This window comes from Drosophila innubila (genome assembly GCF_004354385.1).
Source record: "Drosophila innubila isolate TH190305 chromosome 2L unlocalized genomic scaffold, UK_Dinn_1.0 4_B_2L, whole genome shotgun sequence".
Taxonomy (NCBI): domain Eukaryota; kingdom Metazoa; phylum Arthropoda; class Insecta; order Diptera; family Drosophilidae; genus Drosophila; species Drosophila innubila.
This window is the reverse complement of record NW_022995372.1, coordinates 11,715,098-11,738,133: the sequence shown is the minus strand read 5'-3', so window position 1 is coordinate 11,738,133 and position 23,036 is coordinate 11,715,098. Positions and strand designations below refer to the sequence as shown.

The following is a 23,036-nucleotide window of genomic DNA, read 5'->3' as shown; positions in this document are numbered from 1 at the left end:
TTGAGTGTAGATTTTGTGTGTGCTTGTCAGAATAACAGCAATGTTTTTTTTATTATTTGTTTTTCGTTTAGCACACATCCAAATTAAAGTTACAAAATAAACTGTTTTGTATTGTTTTTTTTTTTTTGTGGGCAGCAAATTATAAAAAGAGTTGTATATTGTATATATGTATATTTAAATATTAAGCTTTATTTTTGTTGTGTTTTTGTTTTTTTGGCACGCAAAACATTTGCCCAACTAGAAAAACAGTTTACTAAATCGTGTTTAATTTGCGTATACTTTAGTTTATAATACAAAAATAATGATAATAACGGTGAAACATTATTGTACAAATTTGTTAACTTTTTCCTGTCGTTTTTAATTTTGAGGTGGGGCTTTTTTTTACGTGCCACAACAAAAAAACACGAAACAAATTGTGCATTCGTTTTTTTTTTTGTTTTTGTCTTGTTGCTCATTATTTTTATTTTATTTTTTGTAAATATAAATCGTTAACTAGAAAAATTTTGCTAAATTTCTTGCTGCTGCTGTTATTTGTCCGTGTGTTGTGTATGTGTGTAAGTACGTCGCATATGTCTGTGTGTGTTGTGTGTGTGTGTTATGTGTGTTGTGTGTCTGTTGCGCATTGCGAATGCAGCTTCAAACGTCTTTAATTTGCAGTTTATTAACTAAAATGTAAATTTTCTGCTGCGTTTCAAATGTTTTAACAAAATATTTGGTGTTGTTTTTGTTGTGGACTGCTTTTGTTGTTGTAGGGTTGCAGGTTGTTGATGATTACTTGTGTTCTGGCTGTTGTTGTGGTTGGTCTTACTGTTGTTGTTGTTGTGGTTGGCAAACTTACTGTTCTTGGGGATCAGTATCACTCTCCTCCAGTTCGCTCTTGTTGCGTCGCTTCTCATAGATGAGAATGATCACACAAAGAATCAGCACCTCAGCACAGATGCCCAAAAAAGGCCACAACGCAGCAAATTTGCCTAAAAGAACCAAGAAAATAAAACCAGTTGTAAAATTGAAATTGGAATTTAATTTGACTCGGTTGTCAGTACGTACCCTTAACACGAACGGTTGTAAAATCGCTGACCTCTTCTTCATTCAGATAATCATTGGCCTCGTTGCGTGCGGTGCATTTATAGTCGCCCTTATCTTCCTTTGTAACATTCTCCAACATTAGAACGGCATTTTCTATGCCCTTCTCATCCGGTTTAAGTATGTAACGTGTGCTATTTCCTAAATCTATATTACCTAATAAACAAATCGTTTTTGTAAATCTTTAGTATAGATTTTATGCGAAATAAATACTTTTAGTTAAAAAACGGTATTACTTACCATAAGTCCATGACAATCGGGGATTACTACCGATCACCGTGCATTGGATTATCATCTTCTCACCCTCTACAACACCATTATTTGAAGGCACTCGTACGAACACTCTAGCTACAAATATCAAATATTAACAAATTTTATAATAATTAGCGTTTTTGCGGTCAAAATCTTACATATTTAGTTTTATATTTATTATGTATTCAGCATTTATTATAAATTGATCAAAATTTCAACTGAAGAAGATTAAATTAAATTTGTGTGTTAGAATAATCAAAATGGGCCTAATTTATGTGTTTTAAGACTTGACAAAAAATTAAGAATAATTTTAATTTTGATATTTATTAAATATCAACTCTAACGAGGAATACTGATTAACTTTATATTAATATGTCTTACCAATCGCCGTAATATTCTTGGACACGCCGTTGAACTCACAACTGTAGACGCCATCGTCGGTAGCTTCCGCTTTGTCAATCACGAACTTTCTCTCAGCATGAATCAATGAGAAGCGACCTCTCAGAGATGGCTCATCCGTCACATTGACGCCTTGCTTTTTCCTGTAAAAAAGGGGACGATTTTAGTCTCACAATAGGAAAGTTTAAGCTGAAATTTGAAATTTATTAATGGAGTTTATCAAAAGGTTTCAAAATCTATAGTATATTTAAACAAATATCAAAACTTGTTTTAAGGAATTCATAATGATATTCATACAAATATATGACGATAGGCTGATTTTTTAACTGACGTTTACTTAATTAATATAGGTATTTAGAATTTGTCTGATTAAGAGGGAGAAGTTATTCAATAACTTATTGGTTGGTGTAAGATTTTATAAGAAAAGTTTAAAAAACACTTGAATTTCTCTATCGTGTTCATATTATCATTGTCGGTATAAGGCTTTATTCTTAAAAAAAGGGGCGAGAAGTTAATAGAAACCCCATCGATTGGTATTAATGGTTAGGTTAGTATTAATATTATTATTAAAGAGGTGTAGTCCAGGATTTAAAAAGGAATAAATGTAATTATGGTTTCATAAAACAAATATCGAAAATAGATTTTCAAAATCGTAGTATAGATACAAATAATCTTTCGGTAAACTATGTTGAGTATTGATTTCAATTTTTGTTATTGGAGCTTAGCTCTTTTTCGATGAAGTGTGGGAAGTTACTTAAGTACCTATAGATAAGTGTTCATAGAATAAGTTGAAATCATGTTGTATATGTTTAGCTTTTATTTAAATCGGTTTTTGGAACAGAGCTTTGTACATTGGGGTACCAAAGAGGTTTTGAAGGCCCTTGTTGCCCAAATTGCAAAGCTTTATTAAGGAAGTTTGGTGCCAATTATTTAGGACTAATTCAACGTGAGGCACGTTAAGCATCGGCCCTGGCCCAACTAAAGGACCGGCACAAAGTGTCATTACCATTACGAGGCTGTTACACACACACCCATACACCCACACAAGCACAGAGAGAGAGCGAGAGTGAGAGAGAAACCAAGTCGGAAAAGCCCGCTCTCTGGCAGGCCGGCAAATCGGTCGGACATTTTTCAGCGCCCTCAACCCGCTCACTATGCTCTCTTCAGGTTACGTCAGTCAGTCAATTGTAGGTTTAGTCCAGGGCAGCAGGCAGAGGGAAGGTGGAGGGGGAACAAGAGGGGCAACATAATTAAGCAAAAGTGCTTAGCTGTGCCGTATTAAAATGATTGTTCTTATAACTGCCAACTAGTATGCTGGCCATGGAATGAAAGTGTCGGAGAAGGTGCCTCCGTCTATATAACATACAGCTGTGTTCATGAAAATAGTAGTGCGACTGAACTCTAAATGTTGAAACAAAAAATTAAGTGACAAACACAATATTTTGAAACCAATATGAAACAAATATTAAAATTATTAAATTGAGATGCTTTTTTGTTGTGAACTTAGAGACATATTTACTATGGGGCTTAAGATAAAAAAATTCACGAAAATATTAGTGGATACTAAAAAGGGAAGCAAAAACTATTTTACATTAGTCTAACTGCATTTATTAAGTTTTTTATTTTTTTTACTTCTTATATCCTGCACTACTATTTCACAGAACGGCCAATTAAAATTGCATTTCTCTAAAATCGTCAAAACATCAAAATTCCGACCAAAGTAATGAAATTTTTTCACTGTACTCTTCTTTGCATACTATTCTAATCAAAGAGTGGGTATTTTTTGATTTTTCAACGGTAAAAGTACCATTTTATTTGGCTTAAGATTTGTGTAGAGCAACACTACTATTTTCATGAACACAACTGTGCGTATATTGGTCAGTGGATGGGGACTATGAATGTAGATGTGGACACTAGGGAGTTGGGGGGTTATAATTATAGTTTTACCAGCAACCGTAACAACTATAATTTGTTAAATATCATTTATTTACAAAATGTTATTAGAAAAATATGTAAATAAATAATATTTTTTTCTAACATAACATTTTGGAAATACCAATAACATTTAAATTTTAATTAAAAACAACCTAGTATAACCCCAATTTTCACTTTTTAACTACACAAATTATTTTTATTTCAATAAAAATGTAATGCACATACCAAGAAATACTACAGAATTTATTGTAATATCTTTCAGAGTTTTTTTATGCTTTGGGATTTTGTAAATTAAACTTATATTTACAATTATTATAATGAAACATCAGAAAAAATATTGAAAATTATTATTAAAAAAGTTATTTGAAGATTGGATAAATGCAAGTATTAAATTCATTTGATATTTTTTTAAGGTAAAAAATAAGATTAATTTTTATAACGAAAATAAAAAAAATAAAAGTATATTCATGTTTCTTTTTTTTAAATTTTGTTTTGTGGTTAACAAATATGTCTTATTTGCTATCCGAGTTTGTTACTTACCATATCAGTGGATCATTGGATTCCGTATTTTTCACATTGCAGCTGAGCACAAGTGGCATTCGAATTTTATAAAAAACCATTTTATGCTCCACATTGTCATAATTTGGCACCAACGAATCTGGCCCTGATGGGAAGAGAATTCAGAGAGAAATGATATTAGATTAGTGTTAATATTTACACAGAAAGTATGGATTAAGTATTGTACAAATATATCGTAAAAATGGGGAGGAAACAACGCTTACATAAATAAATGCTTAAACAAATATTTATGACTAAAAGTTATTATGCATATAAAAAAAAACAAACAAGATAAAGATTATATGGCTTGAATATAGTATAAAACTGAGTAATACGCGAATATTGTAGATAAATTTGAGAAGCGAGCGCTTAATATATGAGAGGTGGTTGGGGGGCGGGGCAGGGGGCAGGTATCACAGGTAGTTTTTGTTTCGTTTTTAGGTTTGACAGAGAGAAATGAGCTGAGATGTCGAGATTTTCGGGGTACACTTTAATATTGGACTGCTTTAAATAAATAATATTGGCAACTTAAGAGGGCAACAAAGTTACACACAAAGTCTAGTAAATGCTAAAGATAATCAGATAATAATAAACGTAGTGCAAAGAATATTATATAATTTTTTTTTTTATTTACTTTAAAATGTAACCCAAGACTAAAACTAAAATTAAAATAAATGAAAACAGCATACATTAATTTTTTTTTTGCGAATTTCGAATTTTATTTTCTGCTATACATAGACACATCTATGATATATAAATAATTTATTTAATGATAAGTATATTTGGTTTGTAATATTGATTTTTTAAACTTGGACTGAAATCAAATAAATTTCATTTACGCGGCATATAATTGTTACGTTTATATGTTTTAATAAGTGATATGTATAGTTAGTTTAAGTAGTTACAATAATTAATATGTAGTTTTTTTTTAAGTTAGCTGCAATTAAAATGGAGCAAATATCCAGGTCGATACCTAGATATGTAAATGTAGTAAGTATATGTAATATATATCGAGATTTTAATGCATAAGCAAAAACAATGTTAAGCGAAAACGACAGCTAAAGCTGAGATCAACATTGATAACTGTTGGCCACACAAATACTATCGCATATGCATATTTGAGATGGCTCAGAGTGGACAAAAAAAGAGCAAGAGAGCAATGAATATGATGTTTTGTTTCATGGTATTTGGGGGCAACAGAACACGGCTTATCAGAAAAAGAAAAAACATACAGTTTAGCGCCATCGCCAATTTGAAATTACAATCGAATTTAATATGCGTCACCAAAATGGCCGCCAATCAATCAAATTGAAGTGAGAGCTGTGCACCTGACAGCAGTAGCAGTGTGTTCAAAACTAAGGCAAACAACTAAAACATCGAAATACAACTGATAATAATAATGACAAGAGCAACAACAACAACAACAACAACAACAACAACAACAATGACAATGACAACAACGACAACAACTATAGCGACACATAAATAAAATCAAAAATTGTTACACATAGAAACAAAGAAAAATAAACAACAATAAATAGAGGCTAAATTTAAAGTTTGGCTGTGCGTGTGTGTGTGTGTGTGTGTTAATCGAACGAGCTTACAAACGGCTAAACGGCCAGAGTCAGCGATTAACGTAACGTAAAGTAACGTTTAATAAGCCAACTACACCAAAATAGACTATCGATGTGAAGTTTGAACGATGAAAAGCGTGCTATTGTTATCGATGTTGCATACTAGTAAGAGTCGCAAAAAAAAAGAGTAAGGAGAGCGAAAGAGGAGAGAGAAAAGAGCGAGAGCGAGCTTAGACAAAGTGATGCGACGGTTATGTAAAGAGTAGCTTTAGTTTAAAAAAAAAAAATGGTAGGAGAGTGTGGGGAGTGGGGGTGGTGGCGCATGTGAAAGCAAGGAAGACAACAACACAAGGGCAAGTGAAACTGACTGAAATCTTGATAGAGTTTTGAGAGAGTATGTATGTATGTATGTGAGCATGTATGCTGGAATGTATATGTAAGAGTGTGCTCAATGTGTGAGTGCGTGGGTGTGTGTGTGTATGTGGCTCACCCTTATTAATAGGCAAGAACGTCTTGGGCTGCTGCTGCATCAACCCATTGTTGTTATTGGTTGCAGGTGTAGCGGTAACAGCGCCACCTAACGCCGGTGGTATAAACTGCGGTGAATAGGACGTCTGATATTTCTCATTGCGATGCGAGGAATGCGCTTGATGCGGTGGCTGCGGTGGCAGCGGCAGTTGATAAGCGTGTTGTAGTTGCTGTTGTTGCAGCTGTTGCTGATGATGGCCACGATGATGAGTTGATGATGTTGCCGATGAATCTGTGACTATCGATAAATCTGCGCCTATCGCTGTGGCAGTGTCCAGTGCTGTTGTCGTGGTTGTCGCATGTTGGCGATGATGTGGCAGCGTTTGATTATACAGCTGAATTGTGGGCGGCTCTGGTGGCGCCACCGTATGCTCCATTAGATTGAAACGTGGTGGTGGAAAATCTGGTGGCGTTGCCGAATAAATCCGATGAATGCCGTTGCCAAGTGATGAAGAAGAAGAAGACGAAGATGTATGCCAAGGTGTGGTGAGATCATTATATTTGCTTGTCGGTGCGGGGGGTGCATAACCAAAGACCTTTCCATAATCCGACGATGCATTACCAAAAGCCGAGTTGGGGTAATGTTGTTGCTTGTGCAACTTGTGCGATTGCTGTTGTTGTTGTTGCTCCTTCCACGTATTGGTAAAGATCTCATTCGGCGAACTTGGCGTCATTTCATCAATCGTCTGATAACCACTCTCCGTGGAACTCGACTCCTTGCCGTGCACGTGCAACATGTGCGATCCGGTGGCATGCCGATGATTGTTGGTGCACTGATAGTGTCCCTCGTGCACCTTCAGTGCATGTCGCACCTTCAGATGTGCCTCGATCTTGTGCTTTTCGCCTGCAGTTGTTGTTGTGAGTTGTGGTGTGGTCAATAATGCGACGACTTCCTCTCAAACATGGCGGAGTTAATAAGGTGAAGTTGTGAGAGCGACAGCCCTCTCTCTCTCTCTCTCAGAGAGCATAACCAAATCATGGTGAAATTATTACAACGTGGAGTAAAGAGTATAACACTCTCACTTAATTTCTCTCAACATATTTTCACCATGAGTAGAATAGCATATCTTTCCACTCAAATTGGCATTTATTTTTGCTGCTTTTTCCATCTCAGGAACTTCACCTTTTTACTTCCACCACGCCCTCTCTCAAGATACTCACCCTCAATGGCAGTCTCCGACAGCGAGTACGAATGCTCGTCGTGTCCGTGACGCAAATTGTGACGAGCGATCGACTCGCCGTTCTTCACCCAATGTATCTTCTCCGTTATAGGAATGACGCAAGTGATCTCAAAAGGTTGACCGATATTCACATTCTTATCGCCGTAATAAATCACGGGCTCTACGGCGTGTGCAAACTCCGACGATTCGTCGCTGTCATTCGCTGTGTTGATGTTGTTGTTGTTATTTCCAATAGATCACAGTTATATAGCATACAGTATATAAAACACACACAGCAAAAAGATTACAACAATTTCGATTTTATTCATCAAATAGCGAGAGAGAGAGAATTGAGAGAATTGGGGTAACATAGAGGGAACGGGGAAGGTGGCAGAGGGTGAAAACCATAATCATTGAAATTAAGAAAACACATCGACAATTAACAACAAAAATGGCTTTGTGGCTTTTTAATTAGTCTTTTACACTCTATAATATATATGGTTACTATATACGATCCGATCCAATTCGATCGACTTTTTGTGTATTTTTTTATTTTGTTGATTTGTGTTTTTATATGTGATTCAAGTTTTTGGATTATTTGATTTCAGCGCCAAGTTACAAAAAAAATATATTGAATATGTATATGTAGATCAATTTATTTATACTAAATGTGTCGTAAATCTTGCTTAAATATACACACAGAAAATAAACAGAAACAAAGTTTAAAAATGAAGAAACCAATTGAAATTAACGTAGAGTTAAAAATAAAATTAATTGGCTTATGAATGTGATGCGATAATTGAACCCTGGAGAAGTATTTTATTATTATCGGAATGTGCAATTGGTGTCATATATTAAATACATATATTTGAGTGTATTGATCCAATGTTATCAATAACAATCACACGCTGCACTCAAAACCACTAAATACAAATGCAAACAGTTGGATAGGAAATTATTTTGACAAATCACGAAATTCACATTTACAACTGTTCTGAGTTGACTTCATAAAATGAAAAAAATAAAAACATTTCATTTTTAATGTAATAAAATAAGAAACAAAAAATAAAAAATCATCATTATAAAAAAATTAATAGACATACTATATGTGCATTATTAATTTTGTCAAAATAATTATATGATTAACAGTATGCGTGCTGCTTATTATTAGCAATAAATGTGTATAATAATACATAGATTTTCCTTGAGATCAATTCAAGTGTTATTTAATCACCCAGTTATTACGTGACATTGCACAACACTGGACGCCAATTAATGTGACCAATCATATGCTTAATGCATCTCTGACGCAACTTGTTTAATTTTCCCAATCAAATTGATTACCATCAACTGACCATACACTCATACATATATACATACACACACATACGGCATTGGGTAACGATGACGTCAACGATGTCCAGTTTTAACTGCATATTCTTGAACCTTGTATGTATGTATGTGTGTGTGTGTCTGTGTGTGTGTGTGTGTAAATAATTGTGTTCAATGACCATGTGCCGCTTTTTGATAACGACCCCAAAATTGTTATCAGCTGCTGGCTTATCACAGGCGGTAACACAAGTACATTGAATAACAACAAATAAGCAAAGGCTAATATGGCAATAAATTCGTATATGATAAAGCCGCAATCTTATCAGTTGATTTAACGAGCCAACGGACATGCTTCTTATCACTGCATGTCAACACACTCAATGATTAACCGTATACAAATACACATCTGAAAATGTGTGACTTCTCTTTTATTTGTTGAGCTGACAGCTTTATAGAAAATAAAGCGCAAAAAATAAAAGATTGCAGACAACAATTTAATTTACATACGTTCACTCTCTTCCCTCTCCCTTTCACTCGCTCCCACCACTTCTGGCTAACCAAAAATGCTCTTGTCACTTTGGACAGCGCACACACACATAGAATACATTTTCTCCATGTGTACATATGTACAAACATACATATCATAAGCATATTGCATTGAAAAGCAGAAGACAACGGGCGCAGCTGAAAAAGTATTATAAATTTATACAACTACACAGACAGACGCACACACAAACTCACACACGTGCGCCTAACACACCTTAATATTTTGCAGCGCAACTCTCTCACATCTCTCCTCGCACCGCCCACCTCTCCCTCTTTTTGACTTGCTATACACTTGCAAGCCCTAACCGTTTAACCGCTACAGCTGTTTGCTGCCGCTGTTGTTGTTGTCGGTGACTAGAAATTTATGGTTTATTGCTTGTTCATTTAGCATAGTTTTTGTCGCATTCCTTGTGCCAAATAAAAGCATGGGCACACAGAACAAATCGAGAAGTGAGCACAAAAAGCGCCAACTAAAACTTTATTTAATCAAATTTATGGCTGCCAGCAGCAGGAGCAGCAGCAGGAGCAGCAGCAGGAGCAGCAGCACATACACCTCACTGCACCACTCTTGCTCTCTCCCCCTCTCAGCAGCACTCGTGACATATTGCTATTGGCATTTGTCTGTTTATGTGTGCGCGTAAGTGTGAGTGTGATTGTGTAAGTTTTATTATTTTTTGAGGCATAGTATTGGCAACAAATAGCCACCTTGTTATTGTTGTTGTTGTTGCAGTGGAAAATATTATAGCTAAAGGCAATTAAAATATTTATTTACAACGAGCATTTTAAAAAAAGCCGCAAAAACGAGCAAAAAGTGCACTCATTTAGAGAATTTCAACAAGCAATAAGACAGAGAGCGAGAGAAAAAAAAAACATGGCAAAATTAATTAACACGAAACAAAATTGATTGCGTCTATATTATGGGCTTGTCTATGCCAATGTGTGTTTATGTGTGTGTGTTATTTTTAGCAGGGGTTGTACACGTGAAAGCCCACAGTTAAAGAGTTAAAGAGCACTTTACATGGGCCCCGCGCACTTTATACCTCAAAGAGGAACTCAATTATGAGTTTTTACTCACAACCTTTTTCTGCTAGCATCAAAGGAAGTTGGTGCGCACACTGTTGAAATCGAGTTAAACGTTGACGTGAAATCCTATTACTATCCTTGTCCCTATCTGCACTGTCGCTGATTCAATTTTAGTTCGCAGCCGCTGATAAATTGCATCCTGTTGGGTTGATCAAACAGAGCTGAGCTTCGAAGAAATTTTTTTGCGCTCTGTCAAGCGACCGTGTGAGCATTTGCATGAGTGCAGCGCTTTAACATTGTTTAATGATGTTAACGCAGTGAGTGGTTAGCGAAGCGTTAGACAGACCTTAGCCGAGGACAGACAGCATTGCTACAAATCCCCAATATCCTCTTTGCACTTTGGGTACTTGAATAAAAATGACAAAAAGGAAAGTAAAATGAAAGCAAAATCAGCTTTGCCAATTCAAGTGGCTTCGAATGTAACAAGAGGATGACTGATGGATGCAAGTGGTTGACCAATTGAGTAAAAACAACAACTACACACACACACACGCACTTAAATCAATCGATCGGTCGGTCAGTGAACGGAGCATGTGAAATTAATTAAGTATTTTGCACGAAACATGCCAATTAAATGCTAAAACAAAGCAATTCCAATAATAATAATAATAAAGAGACAAAAACAAGCTGTTGAAAAATGAACAAGTCAAATGTAAATACAAACAAAGCGAGAGAAAGACTAATGAGAGTGAGAGAGACGGCATGCGGGTCAGTAAGATTCAGAAACTGCATTATGCACTTGACAGACCGCTGTTAATGGGGCGCTACAGCAACAACAAAAGTGTCAACTAACCATTATCATTATCATGCTTATCATAATCAGACAGAGATTTATAAATACGCGCATACATAAATATTTAAATACGCAACCGAGTTACTCGCTAAGGCAAACAAAAGTGCCGGAAGAGGAGAAAGAGAGGTGAAGACAGAGCAAAGGCAAAAGCAACAACAACATCGAAGACTGCGACGGCGACGGAGACTGCGACGTCGAGTCATGTGTCTGGGCTGAGAGGAGCAGTATCATATGTGCATGTGTTTGTGTTTCTAAACAGATGTGTATGTGTGTGTGTTTGTGACTTGCTGCTGTAAATTGAAATAAAAAATTGTTTGTCTATTTTAAAATTAGCAAGAGCAACCAAAATGAAAATGACTAGGCGTCTGAGCGTTCGTGTCTCTCTCTCTCTCTCTCTCTCTCTTTTACTTTCCCTCTCTCTCTTGCAGCGTATGTAGAAAAAGTTTTGCAGTTTTATCCTCACAGCAAAACCAGAAAAGAACAACAACAACAAATATACAAAAACTGTAAACGTATTTGAACGAAGAACTTGAAAAAATGTATTTAAGTTTAATTTTGTTGGCTTTTGCTGGCAATACACATTAAAGATTTAAGCAAACAAACATTAACAAAACACTTGTTTAATGTTTTCAAGTATTTTAAAGGAAAGAACAAAAATCTCATGTAGTTTTTTCATTCTCATTTGTATGGGTGTGGAAGGGAATAGGGGAGGAGAGGAGAGGTGTTGTGTACATAAATATTTTATTTGCCTTGCAGTTGTCTAATTAAACGAAATAAACATAAGCTAAATTTAATTTCCAGCTCTCAATCGGTTCAAATTGCGGCAATGAAATGCCGATACAGTTTGGCAGCTACTGTACACAACACGATCTTAGCCAGTGTTGCCACAACAGACTTTTTATGGACTCCCTTTTTGATAAACTACTTTCTTACAATTCAAATATACGATTAAAAAAAAAATAACCTTATCTTCAAATACTCTTTTTCCTTCTATTTTAGTATAATTTCTTATGTTGCTTGGAAAAAGTTAAAAAAATAATTAAATAATACATTAGGATAAATAATTTAAGAAAAAAAGCCTTAATTTTGATAATGATAAATACATTTGTGATGAAATTTGAGGGGATACTATTAAAAAAGAAAAATAGATTTAAAACTTATAGATTATTTGAAAAAAAAAAAGTCCAGATATTTAACAATAATTTGTTTATATTTTATAACAGTAGGTAAAGTTTCTAATAACAAGTTAGGAAAAGATTTAATAATGAGATCCACTCAGTACAATAATTATAAAATAAATTGACCTTATTTTGATAATGATCGCCACATTTTTAACACTCAGAAACTAAAAAGAAATCATCATCAATTTTTCAAAATATTTTACTTAAAAATTCAGATTTTGATCAATCTTCTAGCCTTACGGCTATTGTAGACGTTTCCCAAAAGTTGAAAACACCGATCCCAGCACATAGAATACAGTTTGAGCAGCGATGGACAGCAACTGCCAAACGTCACTGTAGCACATTTCTGATCCAATAAATAATGCAGGGAAAACATGTCAGACAGTTTTGAATATTTCACTCGGCCTTCCTCCTCGTGCCAGACATTTATGTCAATTATTATTGGCTTCGTACAATTGAAACCAACGCAAATTGATTCGAAGAAAACTAAATGGACATTTGAATGTATGCACATACAAGCAAACATATTCATATAGAAAAAAAGGGAAAAACAGGCAGCAGCACACAAGTTTATTACACTCTCTTTGCCACAGTGCTTGCCATTTTATTTGTACACATACATATAAACAACTTGTAAAAACATACATACAAGTGCACTCACACAAATGCTTTTGCAGGAACTTTTGAACTTTGAAGCCGAGAATTTTCAAATTGTCAAAGTCAATGAAGCGAAAAATCTCTCTCTTTATTTTCTTCCTCCTCCTCCTCGCTCTTCTCCTTTAAATGCTCTATTGCAAACGACAAAGAATTTATCGAATAGCATTGAAGCCAATGCGATTGTAAAACAAAACGCGAGGCAGTGAGACAGATAAAGAGTGTTGAAATGTGCAGCAAGACAAAGGCGACATAATCGATCGAGCCACTCTCTCACTCTCTTTCACTCCCTATCTTTTTACTGAAAATGGAGTAAAATGTATAGTTAGCTTTGAGCCAAGAAGTGAAAATATTTGAGCAGAAATCCAATTCAGACAGAACGGACAAACCCCTCCCTCTCTATCTCTCTCTTTCTCTCCATGTCTGTCCCTCCCTTCACCATTGAGCACCATGCAGTGCGCCTGATTGATTTAACGTTAAGGAGAGAGCGGGAGGTAGGAATGTGGTAGCTAGTGACGTTTGTGACGACTTTTAATTTGGCAGCGCTTTGATTTTGTTTTTGTTTTTCGTACTTGGTGGCGGCTACTGATGAAATGCTAAACATACAACAACAAAAGCGTTGGCAGACAGTCAGACGAATAATTCGCATACAGTTATCAGACATTCAAATGTGTGTGTGTGTGTGTATGTGTGTATAGACTGTCTGCAAGCACAGTGGGCCACACGCAATTGTCCTCAAGTGCAAAATGAAAACTTGACATTTCAAAAACATAAAGTAAAAACAAAGAAAAGAATAGAAAATATTCATGCGCAAATGTTTTCAATTCGTTTTTGTTGACAGAGAGACAGACAACGTATAGATATACATTTATTGTTCTCACGCAAAAACTTATTTATATTTATTTTTAAATATGTGAATATATACCATATACATATATATATATACATATAAAGTCTAACAAAAGCATACACATGTACATATTTATCTCGTATTAGTGCCTGTCTGCTTTTAAATAGACGATGTGTGAACTGTTAGGTTTTGTCAGGTGCCTGCTAATGAAAGCTACTGCAAAGAGAAAGAGACAAAGAAAGAGAGAGAAGGGCCATGGCCACACGCAATAGATAAGAGTGAAAAGACAAAAGTTGTTTCCCGCTTTGGATTCTCAGCTCCAACAATTTGTATAGTAAATTAGCATGAAAGCGCAGCAGAGTCATGCGAAAGGTGCAATTTACAGATACAGATACATTTCTATAGAGTGTGTGGGTGTGTATCTGTGTGTGCTCTGTTTAAGCAGTCATTATATCTGGCACGACCGGAAACACAGAGGCAACCTCTATAGCAAAATGTGCCACCATTCGAGTTGCAGGCAATTCAATATACTGCACATTCCCAACAATATGGCCACGCCCCCACAACTGGGAGGCTTTTCTTTTACCATGACGCGGTAACGACATTGAAAGGGAAATTGCATTTCATGTTTATTGCGTTTTATAAAAATAATGCATAAAAATAATGCAACAAGAAAAAACAGACACCAAACAGATTCCATATCTTTGAAGACAACTATTTACCATGATTCGTTTATATCTATAAATATATTCAAATCAAGTATGAAAAAAAAACCAAGAGTTTTAAAAGATAATTCCTTTCTTTGTGCTGAACAAAGCAATAAGGGTGATAATACTTATGTATTAAGCAAATGGATTATAGAATTTTTCTTTGTATTTTGCCATGAGTAACTTATGAGTACATTATAATGAATCCACTCGTTAGACATTATAAATTTATTAAAAGCAGACTGTTATAATTATAATGTTTTAAATAAAAGCTATTGCTTGATTTTTATAGAAATTTTCAAATTTTAATGTTAACCATGAGTTTGCAATGAGCTTTGCTCCAGTGTGCAAGGCGTTTATTTTCTTCAATTTTGCGACTGTGTTGTGTTGGGCGAGCCGAAATTTAAATATTTGACATTTATTAATGTAATGAAAATGCTGTTAAATAAACATGGCAACAAGAAAACTAAACTCGTAAGCCCCAATGTAAACACACACACACACACACACAGGACAATTCAGCGAGCTTTTTTGTTCTTGTTCAACACTATCGCAAAGTTCAAAAACCTGAGCGCAAGTCGGAAAATACCTCGAGAAATGTGAAAATCCAGTTGCAGATAGAAAGCAAAAAAAACACAAAAAAAAATACCTTTCCGTTAGCCAACATAAACACCTGGACAACACGTGGTTTTGATTTGCCTACGCAATTCGCTTTTAAGTAACAAGCAATAACAACAAATGAAACAAACACAACTACTACACTAGGAATGCAAATACTTTATAGTGCTAACCAGCTCGTGATTCATATGGTACATTTGTAAGCTGGTATATATAGTTTTTCTGTTCTACGAGTACACACATATATGTCGATATATTACACGGTAAATTTTTTTACCATCGGAGAGTTCGCAAAATTTACCATTAAAATATCAATAGTTTCCCCCTTCCCGAATACGTATCTATTATTTTACGTATGATTCCGAATATTTATGTAAACAATTCAAAAAAGCATTGAAAATATTATGTGTACCTTGAAACACACACAAAATGAAAAGAAAAAGGTAAAGAAAACAGAAAACATGTGCAAAATAAAATTGATAATCGGAAGAGATTAAAATATTCCTGAAATACACCTGAAAGGAAAGCAGCAATGCATCGAAACTTAAATACCCTAATACCGGCAAAGCGTAGAGTATAAGAAAGCAGTGTGTTATCCATTCATGGGTATAAATATTTTCGTATAAACAATACTCCAACTCAAAACTTTCTGTAAACAAAGATTTCAAGTTTCTAAAGAATACCAATAATATTGTAAACAACAAAATTGCATGTATTGGAACTAATTGTACATTATATATTTATATAGATTAGATACCGCTATTTGCACAAATACCATCAGCATTGTCTATATTTAATACAATATCTTAAAGTATTGTTATATCTATAATTGATATTTATAATTCTACAAAAGAAATATATTACAGACTTGTCAAATAACTTGAAATTACTTTCACCCAAGAACCAGAAGAACATATTTTCTTAAATTTCTCTGCTTTAAGGTTTTTGATCTCGTCCACTTTTGTACTGCATTTTTGTTGGATCCATTGTGTGTTCAGGTTAAATAAAAATTCCAAATTGAAAAAACAAAGATTGACTAAACTTGATCTCCCTGCACTTTTAAGGAGTCAAACATAGCAAATTTTGTGCCTCTCACCATTTCTGAGATTTGTTGTATACAGTCAGACGGACATGACTTTTCGTATGGTTGATACTGACCAGAAATATGTATACTTTATACTGACTTTATACTCTTGCACAAAGTAAATATGTGTATTTTCTGGTACAGGGTATAAAAACTTGATTATACTGATTATAAAGACAATGCATTGGGCAATAGATAGATGGCCTGGTTATATGTTAAATGAATAGTATGCTTAGAATAATAAATAGATACATACATATATCGACGGGAGCATCATAGATAAAAGCAATTCAAAGGCTATAATAATATTGGGAATATTGACGGCCAGAACAGTTGCTATTGGCGCAATGTAAACAATGATAGCCGGTCCAGAGAGTATCGAATGTAGTGTACCTAGTACCGAGTACGGTCGAATCGATAAGTTAATATAAACAAGCGAATGAACAGATGGACGGATGGAATTGTACCGGCTAAGACTAGAATCTCTATCTATACCTGGCGACCGTGTAAATATCTAAAACTAAACAGCATGTACAAAATTCATAAGATTTAAAATGAATTTAATATATTTGTTGTTGTTGTTGGTTTGTTCTGTTTTCTTTTTCTTTCCCCTTTTTTTGCAATTGTGTGGAAAATTGAAAATCAAATGAGCGAGCAAAAAAATCATATATATATATTTATGTATTCATATGTATAGTATGTGTTTAGGTATATAGAGGGAAGCAAAAGGTGAAGAAGAAGAAGAGGAGCCAACATACAATGTCGACCAGTCCCAGTACGAAAACCTAACCAACAATATAAACTATAAAAAGCAACACAAAAATATCGAAGCACAAGTACACTTAACTAAAGGCCAAAAAGATAGACAGGGCGACAGAGACAGAGAGAGAGTGAGAGAAAGAGAGAGAGAAAGAGAGTGTGTATAATAGAGATAGAGCACTCTTTACAAGTGTGAGAAAGAGAGAGAAAGGGAGAATGTCGAACCCGCTGGCCTCAAGTGAGAAGAAGAAGAAAAAGGGGAGGTGAGGACGAGGTGAGCTTTTACATTGTAAAAGAGAAAACAAAAAAAAACTAAGCAAAAAGAAAGTGTTCACTCAACGTGTGTGTTTCGACTGCCGTGTGTGTGTGTGTATGTAATGCTATGTTGTATTATATATATTGGTGTGTGAGAGTGTTTGTGGTAATATCCCAGCAGAACTTTGGATCATGGTGACATTCGATTTCCGAATAATTCTTAAGGATTTACAAAAACAATTTTTGGAAGCCAAGGTAAGGCAGAAAAAAAGAAATTAAAAGAAAATTGGTTTCCTAATATTCGATATTTACTTAATCAAACATAAGTTCAAAATTTTGTCAAAATGAAATAAAAACAGGTGCTGGAAGTACAACCAAAAAATATATTACAGTGCCACAAAAACAGCTGAATTTTACAATAAAATCTAAACTAGCAAAGTCTTGACTGGGGAATGATGGCACAAACAATTTATATTATGATTAATACAAGTGATCATTAAATTAAAAGCCTTACGACATCGTTAAGATATTAAATCAAATTCAAATTTCTTCAGGACTTCTTGTTAGAAGTTAAAAAAAAGTGTATATTATAACGGAAAAAGAAAATTCGCAATTTTAAAACAAAATCTGGATAATAATTGCATCACAACTTCTTGAAATATCTTTAAGAAATTTTATAGCATGTATGTATATATAGGTCTCCGAGATGAGAAACACTGCGGATTTCTGCACATTTCTCATTTTTAAAGTTTCTGCTGGGAATATAACGACAAAAACAACAGCAAAAGTGCTGTTATTGTTGTTGTTGTTAGCTTTGCACCGGGCAATTAGGGCGTCTTTCTGATGGGGGAGAGGGAACGGTGGGGATTGTAAACCACATACTACCATTTTTTCCTTTTTGTTATTGCTTGCAATATCTGCTGCAGCTATGTACACACACACACACATTCACTCATATAAAAAAAATTGTTCCATGTACATAGATACAAACGTACAGATACATACGTACGTCGGTACTTACATATATAATAATAATATAATATAGCTTAAATATAGGGGGTAATTATGCTTTGTTTTTATTCTGCCATTATCAATATTATTAGTATTATTATGATTAATAAACATTTGTATGTGTATGATTGTTGTTGTCAACTTACCAAATGATTGAGCATAAATCGCTAAAAATATCGAAAGGAATGAAAGAGCTCTAGTCAAGAATTTTGCCTCCATATTTGGTATTGATCCGTATTGTTGTTGTTGCTGTTGGTTGTTGTTATTGTTGTAATTATTATTTTGCTGCTGTTGCCGCTGTTGTTTTTTATTTTTGTCGTTTCAAATTGCTTGCATGTACATATTAAATTTGCATTAACTATTTATTGATTGATTAATTATTTTTGGTTGGTTGGTTGGTTTGTTGTTGTTGTTTCTTTTTATGTTTATTGTTTTATTTTGTTTTGTACTTTACGATTAACTTACTATGTATATCATTATTAATATTAATTTATGTATAGGTTTATTTATACGATTTATTTATTTATGTTTTCTTCTTTTATTTTTTTTTAAATTATTTATGCTTAAGATTAATTTGATATTAGTTGATGTTGTTGGTTGTATTTGTGTTTTATTATAACGATTCTTCTCCTTCTATTTTTTTTAACCAGCTCCAGCTTTTGTTCTTATTTCTTGTCGCTATTTTGTATGTTTTGCAATAAAAGAAAAAGTGGAGAAAATTTATTTTAACAAACAATTTGAAATTTTTTGCTTTCCTTTGTTTCTTTGGCAATTTGTCTTTGGTTTTGTTTTTCCCGCACGGGTTTCAGTTAGCGTTTTTAAAATACAATTTTATGCTTTTCGCACAAAATTTAAAAATACATAAATTCAACGAAATATCAAAAGAAAGAAAATCAACAAGAAGAAAGCCCGCGGCGTCTTCAAGTGCTTCGACAGAGAGAGAGAGAGGGAGAGAGAGAGATAGAGTGGGAGTGAGAATGAGAGGCAGCTCAAGGATGTGAAGAAGCATTCAACTAAATACATATGCACAAAACATATACAATTTTATAAAAATTCTTCACTCATTGTCTCTCTTTTGTATTTGTCGTTTGTCAACGTCAACGTTTTGTGCTGCACACGTGCTGCCAACGCAAGGGGGGATGCGGTGGGCGGCGAATGGACGCTGCACCTTTTGCTAATTTCTTATGTTTGGTCGCGATAAACGAAACTTTTGACGTTATTCATTTCCATGCGTAGCCAAAAGCTCTCTCTCTCCATCTTTTTTCACATGCACGCAGTCACACACACACACACACATGCACTCACACACGTATGAAACGAGACTGGGGGTCGAAGAATTTTTGGCTCGCAAACCAAAAAAGAAATATGGCACATTGACGTTGGCTGCCAGCCTGGGTTATTAAAATGCTCGCACTCTTAAAGAGAAAAACTCATTTATAATATACAAACGTTGAATGTTTTATGTAGGTGAGTGTAATTGCTTTCTTTATTTTATATTTTTTATTTTACTTGTTTTATGTGTGTGCCTCGGAAAACACACAACACAAATTGGTGACTTAGAAAAAATTGGCCATACGTACTGCTGGCCTGGTACTAGGCAACTCAACTATACAACAACACAGCAAACCGAAATGGCAAAAACGGACACGGAGCACAACAGAACGGAAAGGCAACGTAAACGTAACGCAACGAATTCAGCGAACAGACTGAACTAGACTCTGTGCAGCAACCGAGCGAGTAGGCAAAAGAGCTGTGTACAAAGCAACAGCAACTGAAGGCAGCGCTCGCTCGGCCAACGGTCGGTCAGCAGAAGCAGCGACAGTGACAGAGACGTCGACGTCGTCATGGCTGACTGATAAAAGTGGTACGGATTTGTTATTAGCTCATTGTTTTTGCTGTTTCTTTGAGATTCAAATTCGCTTATTCGTAGCAGATGACAGACAGCAAGAGCATCGTTATCGTTATCAGCAGCAGCAACTGCAGAGCAACAGCGGGAGTTTGTTTACCCCGCCGCGACGTGTATCCATCAAGAGTCATAAGCATAGTTATATATCCACACTCCGTATGTACTAGTATATACCAGTGAACTAACATACATATGTATATCGCATTAAGATAAAGACCTCATTGCAGTATTTTATACAAATAGACGACGGCGACAACGAAATACGTGAATCGTTCACGTATCGGCGGCCAATGGGCAACGTTGCGGTGGGAATGGCAGGCGGGTTTGGAAGGCGGCTGCGGGTGCGGGTTGCGGTACTGACGAGCTGCCCAAAAGCGGTTTCAACATGATTTTTGTTGGGTAGCTGCTAAGCTAATTTCAAAACAAAAGGCGCGCACTCATCGCGACGCATCATGTAATCTAATTTTTACTTATGTATGTATGTATTTCTTAATTGTTGGCAGCATTTTCAGCTGAAAGAAAAATATACAAAACAGCTGAGCGCGATAGTTTCTACATCAGTCAGTGATGGCCGCATGTTATCGATTGTGTTGTAGTGAACTCGATATCGATTTGTGTGCTTTGGCAAAGACTCTTATATGAATGTGCGTATGTGTGTGTCTGTGTGTGTTCCTTATATGAGAACATAACATTTTGATAAAGTTCTGCGTTTTATTGGCAAAGTTCGGTCCACTTTTGAGACAAATCGCCTTTTAGCGCAGCATAACGTCATCGGATAGTCATGACTCAGTGTCCCGGTCATCGTTTATTTACTGTACTCAAACACACAAGCACGCATACTTACATGCGAAAGAGGGAACAATAACAAAATTGACGTAAGTAGTCTTGATGATATGCGATGCTGCTTGACTTGAACACTTATTAATAATTATTAAGCGACAATTATAATATCTATGCATATGTGTGGAGTTAATTAAATTGGTTGAGCTTTAAATGAAATGAAAAAATACCGATTGAGTTCACGCGCCGCCTACACACACACACACACAAACCTACAGTAAATCAAGAAAGTGTTCTGACAGGATTTCTGTTTCCAAAAATATATTTTTTTTAATGGAACTTTTTTTTTCTATTTTATTATTTTTTTTTAAAACAAGTTTAAAATAAGACAAATTAATTTCCTCGAATTTAACTATTTTGAAAAATAATAATAATAATAAGAAAAATATGTGACTTTTGAAATTGACAAAACACTTTCTTGACTGCGTGTATATGAATCGGTTTTAAACTTGGCTGCCAGCTCTAAACTTCACACAAATGACTTTATAGTATATATACTTAATTTATATGTAGATATATATATATGTGTGTGTGTTTTTGTTTGTGTGTGTCAAGCTGGATGACGTGATTGTCTCTCTGCGCCCGCATATGATTAAAACGGAAAACAAGATAAAACTCGTTGGAGCAAAGGAGCAGCGTATTCTTCTTCTTCTCGTTGTTGTTGTTGATGATGCCTGATGTAGGGGGCGGCAATGGGGGAGGAGGGCTGTAGGGGGTGCCCATATATATAATATATAATATTTATGTGTGTGGAGAAGAAGCAGAGGCAGCAAAATACGCATGACACTCCTTGCCGCTGCCGCACACACACAAGCACAAGCACGCGACACACAGACACGAGGTCACTCACACAAACACCCACACATTCACACATAGACCACCCGCACGGCCCTTGTTGTCATCACTCTCTGTGACTCAAAGAGCAATAGCAATTATTAGTTGATTTTCACAGCGACAGCGAGCACAAGAATTAATTTGTGTGACCAGGAGTCAATATACTCAACAATTTCAAGTCACGAGATGGGAACTAACATACATATGTACATATATAATACATATATAATTAATATGCATGTATTTGTATGCGAGATGTGGCAACACAATGAGTATTGAGTGCAAATATTGTAACGGGATTTTAAGCTAGCTGCTCCCTCATTTTTTTTCTTCTCTCCTTTCTTTTTCTTTCATTTTTGCCGCGATGACGACAGCGTGCGCGACAGCAGAAGCAGCAGCAGCGGCGTCGCCTTCGCCTTGCGCTTTTCAATAACATTTACATTTACACTTTGTACTATTTATGTAATAGTTTTTGAAACGCTGGCGAGTTTTTTCTGACGAGATGCGGCCCGCTCTGCGTTGCACCTGGCCGCAGAATTTTTGCACAAATTATGTATATTTCACATCTTTTCTCTTCGTTGATTTCTTTTTCATTTTTTTTTTTTGTTTTTCTACAAGAATTTTTCCAGCACACATATGCAAGCGAGGTACGCACAAAACACACACACACATATATATATATATATATATATATATATATATACTTCGAGTCACGAAAATACGCGACACACTCAATGACGAAATTCGTCGAACAGCGTTGACAACTCTAGGTTCTAGCTCAAGCTCCTTTGCTTTCATGTACAATATACATGCAAGTGTGTGTGTGTGTGCTGGCATTTGCATGTGTGAGTATTCTGCTGCTTTTCGTCATAATTTTAGCGTTGAGTTATATTTTTAGCGTTACACTTGTTCACTGCACATTAGTGTGCACAATTTAATAAATATTGCTTTCGCACTTTTTTCAGCTGTATTCATTTGCACTCTTTTGGAATTTACCTAGCACACAAAACACAAAATTCGATTTTTTCCTCGCTGATATTTTCACGCGAATGACCTTACATCACACGCATACAATACACACACGCATGCACATG

General features: G+C 35.2%; 1 protein-coding gene and 1 long non-coding RNA gene across 3 annotated transcripts; one reads left to right on the top strand and one right to left on the bottom strand.

Annotated features, from left to right (window-relative positions):
- Positions 1 to 727: 727 nt before the first annotated feature.
- On the bottom strand, positions 728 to 20,106 carry LOC117780710 (neuroplastin). The gene is made up of 7 exons (XM_034617342.1): positions 19,943 to 20,106; positions 18,509 to 18,611; positions 4,210 to 4,333; positions 1,717 to 1,877; positions 1,324 to 1,431; positions 1,048 to 1,239; positions 728 to 971 (listed from the first exon to the last, which is right to left on the bottom strand). Exons 2-7 carry the CDS (start codon positions 18,579 to 18,581, stop codon positions 835 to 837), a joined length of 795 nt encoding a protein of 264 aa, XP_034473233.1. The 5' UTR covers positions 18,582 to 18,611; positions 19,943 to 20,106; the 3' UTR covers positions 728 to 834.
- Positions 20,107 to 20,167: 61 nt separating this feature from the next.
- LOC117780711 lies at positions 20,168 to 20,814 on the top strand. 2 transcript variants are annotated; one of them, XR_004617110.1, is made up of 3 exons: positions 20,168 to 20,226; positions 20,293 to 20,424; positions 20,496 to 20,814. It is a non-coding gene; the product is annotated as an uncharacterized LOC117780711 (long non-coding RNA). The 2 variants fall into 2 exon arrangements; XR_004617111.1 differs by having other exon boundaries at positions 20,478 to 20,814.
- The last annotated feature ends 2,222 nt before the right edge of the window (positions 20,815 to 23,036 follow it).

Excerpts from the sequence above, each read along its gene's own strand:
- LOC117780710 (XM_034617342.1), bottom strand. The coding sequence starts at position 18,581 with ATGGAGGCAAAATTCTTGACTAGAGCTCTTTCATTCCTTTCGATATTT. Across the intron at positions 4,334-18,508 it reads GATTTATGCTCAATCATTTG|GGCCAGATTCGTTGGTGCCA; the intron begins GTAAGTTGACAA and ends TCTTCCCATCAG. Across the intron at positions 972-1,047 it reads TACAACCGTTCGTGTTAAGG|GCAAATTTGCTGCGTTGTGG; the intron begins GTACGTACTGAC and ends TGGTTCTTTTAG.